Below are 2,610 nucleotides of genomic sequence, written 5' to 3'. Positions count from 1 at the left end.
ATGCTAGCACGAAACCTCACTGCTGCGTTTTCCGAACAGCTCCGCGCCGTCATGAATAACAATAATCCTGCTCCACAACAAGTATTGGATGATATGGCAGATCAAATAAAAAATCTGCGGGAACGGATCGAGCCCCCTAACGAGACACCCAAATCCCGCGAATCTCAGGATGGGAACTCGGAGATGTCACGTTCCAGCAAGAGAAACAAGAGGCGACGGGAGAGACCAAGGACTCACGCAAGCCTCGGCAGAAGTGATCCTAGAGACAGAGAGTCTAAAACCGCCTCTCAAGATGCCCGTACTTATTTAGAAAGCAAAAAGCATAAGGCATCCGAAAGCATCCAGTCGCTGGTGGATCGACGAAGGGAAGAGAGGAAGAGGGCGCAGCTGGTAGGATCTAGCCATCCAGCGAGTCCTGTAACCATGCCGCGGAACGAAGTTGAGGTCAAAATCCTCCCTGGAGATCCTACACCGATAATCTCTCCAATGGCTCCTGAAATACTAAACATTCCCAACCCGGGGAAAATAAAAATCCCAAATATGGCAGCGTTTGACGGAACGTCATGCCCCGAAGAACACTTGATGGCGTACAAGAACTTGATGGTGCTGCACACTACCAATCCTTCCTTGTGGTGTAAATTCTTCCCAACTACTCTTACGGGAGCAGCCTTAACGTGGTACACCTCCCTTCCACAAGGAAGTATCCACAATTTTGCCCAACTAAAAGGCAAATTTCTGGGCCACTTTATAGCCTCAAGAAGGCAGGAGAAATCAAACTTCCACCTACTAAGTGTCACTCAATTGGAAGGAGAATCCATATCCTTCTATCTGAAGAAATTCCATGAGGCGATGCTAGAGGTGACGGATTTAGAGGAATCAGTCGCCTTAAACGCCCTTATCAATGGAATGAAGGCTCAAAGGCTCAAGTTCCAGTTGGTGGAAAGCCAGGTCAAGACATATGCGGAGGCCATGAAGCAATGCCAAAGTTATGTCACGGCCTCCGAGGTATGTCAGGCACATGACCCCAAGAGGCGAAAGTCTGACAAGAAAGACGTCGCAACTCCCCACCAATCCTCGAGGAACAGAGAAGAGCACCAGCCCAGGAGGGAAAGAAATCACACGCCGCGTCGTCCCGCACCCCCTTCAGATATGGGACCCCCGCGTTCCCATCACATTTATACCGCGGCAGGGGAATCCAGAACACGCAATTTGTTAGACGGAGGAAACGACCCGATGTTTAATCGAAACAGAAGGGATATTTTCTTTGCCGTTCCCGACAAGTTGCCAACTCCACCTCCCACTACCACTCCTTCCAACAGGCGCAATTACAATTTGTGGTGTGACTACCACAAAGAGCACAGCCATACCCTCGCCCAATGTCGCGAACTCAAGCGTATCTTGTATCAGCTGGCCGATGAAGGAAAGCTTTCCAGGTTCCTCAACAAGAGGGACTATGACACGGGAGGAGGAGCAAACAGAAGGCAGTGGAATCAAAGACGCGGATCCCCCAAGAGGGAAGAGGCAAGGCGCGAAGGTTCCCATACACAAGGGACCATCAACATGATTTTTGGAGGATATACCGAGGAATATCCTACCGTCCGCGCCGCGAAAGACAGTGTCCATACTCTGCTGAAAAGACCGACAACGACCGTGACCAGCGGGCCGGTCATGAAATTTGATGCCACGACCTCTTAACCGCTGCAACAGCCCCATACTGACCCTCTGGTGGTCACCCTCAAAATCGGACAGATGAAAGTCAAAAGGGTACTCGTGGATACCGGAAGCACGGCTGATCTCATTACGATGGAGTGCTTGAGAAAAATGAAGTTTGAGGAAAAGCACTTGCAGCCCCTCGATAAGCCGCTGATCGGGTTTGGGGGAAGTCAGGTCATTCCGTTAGGAACGATCATTCTCCCCGTGCGCGTGGGAGAAAGAAGTGAAAGCAGGTCCCTGCCCATACGTTTCACGGTAGTGGATCTCACTTTCCCTTACAACGCCATCATGGGACTTCCCCTCATTAACAAGATCAAAGCTGCAATCTTCCCTCATCAACTCTTGTTGCAATTCGAACGGGACGATGGGAAAGTTGGCATCCTCAAGGGAGATCAGGTAACGGCACGCCAATGCCTTATAAACACTCTGAAGCGCGGACATTCCGCGACACCCGCCAAAAGAGAAAGGGAAGATCAAGACGCTCCCGCTGTCATGAGCGTATATATGGAAAACCCTAGCACACACGAAAGGCCTCGCCCCATAGAAAGATACGAGGAAGTAGACATGTTCGAGGGAAAGCAACTAAAGATAGAGAAAGATCTTCCTGGTACGATTAAACAAGAAATCGTGGCCACCATTGCTGAGTTCCGTGACGTCTTCGCCTTCAGCACGGAAGAAATGCCTGGCATCCCTACTAGCGTCATGTGTCATAAACTTGACATAAGACCAGGCCACAAACCAGTAAAGCAGAAGCTGCGGCATCAAGGAAAAGAGCGGACCGAGGCCGCCAAAGAGGAAGTTGAAAAATTATTGAGAGCCGGATTCATTAGAGAATGCAAATACTCCAATTAGCTATCCAATGTCGTCCTCGTAAAGAAACCAAATGGCAAATGGAGG

The 2,610-nt window shown here is 50.0% G+C and overlaps 1 protein-coding gene across 1 annotated transcript; it reads left to right on the top strand.

Annotated features, from left to right (window-relative positions):
* LOC130818671 (uncharacterized) lies at positions 1-1,695 on the top strand. The gene is made up of 2 exons (XM_057684829.1): positions 1-948; positions 1,015-1,695. The coding sequence occupies exons 1-2, from the start codon at positions 1-3 to the stop codon at positions 1,693-1,695; spliced, it is 1,629 nt and encodes a 542-aa protein (XP_057540812.1).
* Positions 1,696-2,610: the final 915 nt, after the last annotated feature.

This window comes from Amaranthus tricolor, chromosome 7, assembly GCF_026212465.1.
Source record: "Amaranthus tricolor cultivar Red isolate AtriRed21 chromosome 7, ASM2621246v1, whole genome shotgun sequence".
Taxonomy (NCBI): domain Eukaryota; kingdom Viridiplantae; phylum Streptophyta; class Magnoliopsida; order Caryophyllales; family Amaranthaceae; genus Amaranthus; species Amaranthus tricolor.
The sequence above is the reverse complement of the archived record's forward strand: the minus strand, read 5'-3'. Positions and strand labels throughout refer to the sequence as shown.

Excerpts from the sequence above, each read along its gene's own strand:
- LOC130818671 (XM_057684829.1), top strand. The coding sequence starts at position 1 with ATGCTAGCACGAAACCTCACTGCTGCGTTTTCCGAACAGCTCCGCGCC. Across the intron at positions 949-1,014 it reads TCCAGTTGGTGGAAAGCCAG|GCACATGACCCCAAGAGGCG; the intron begins GTCAAGACATAT and ends GAGGTATGTCAG.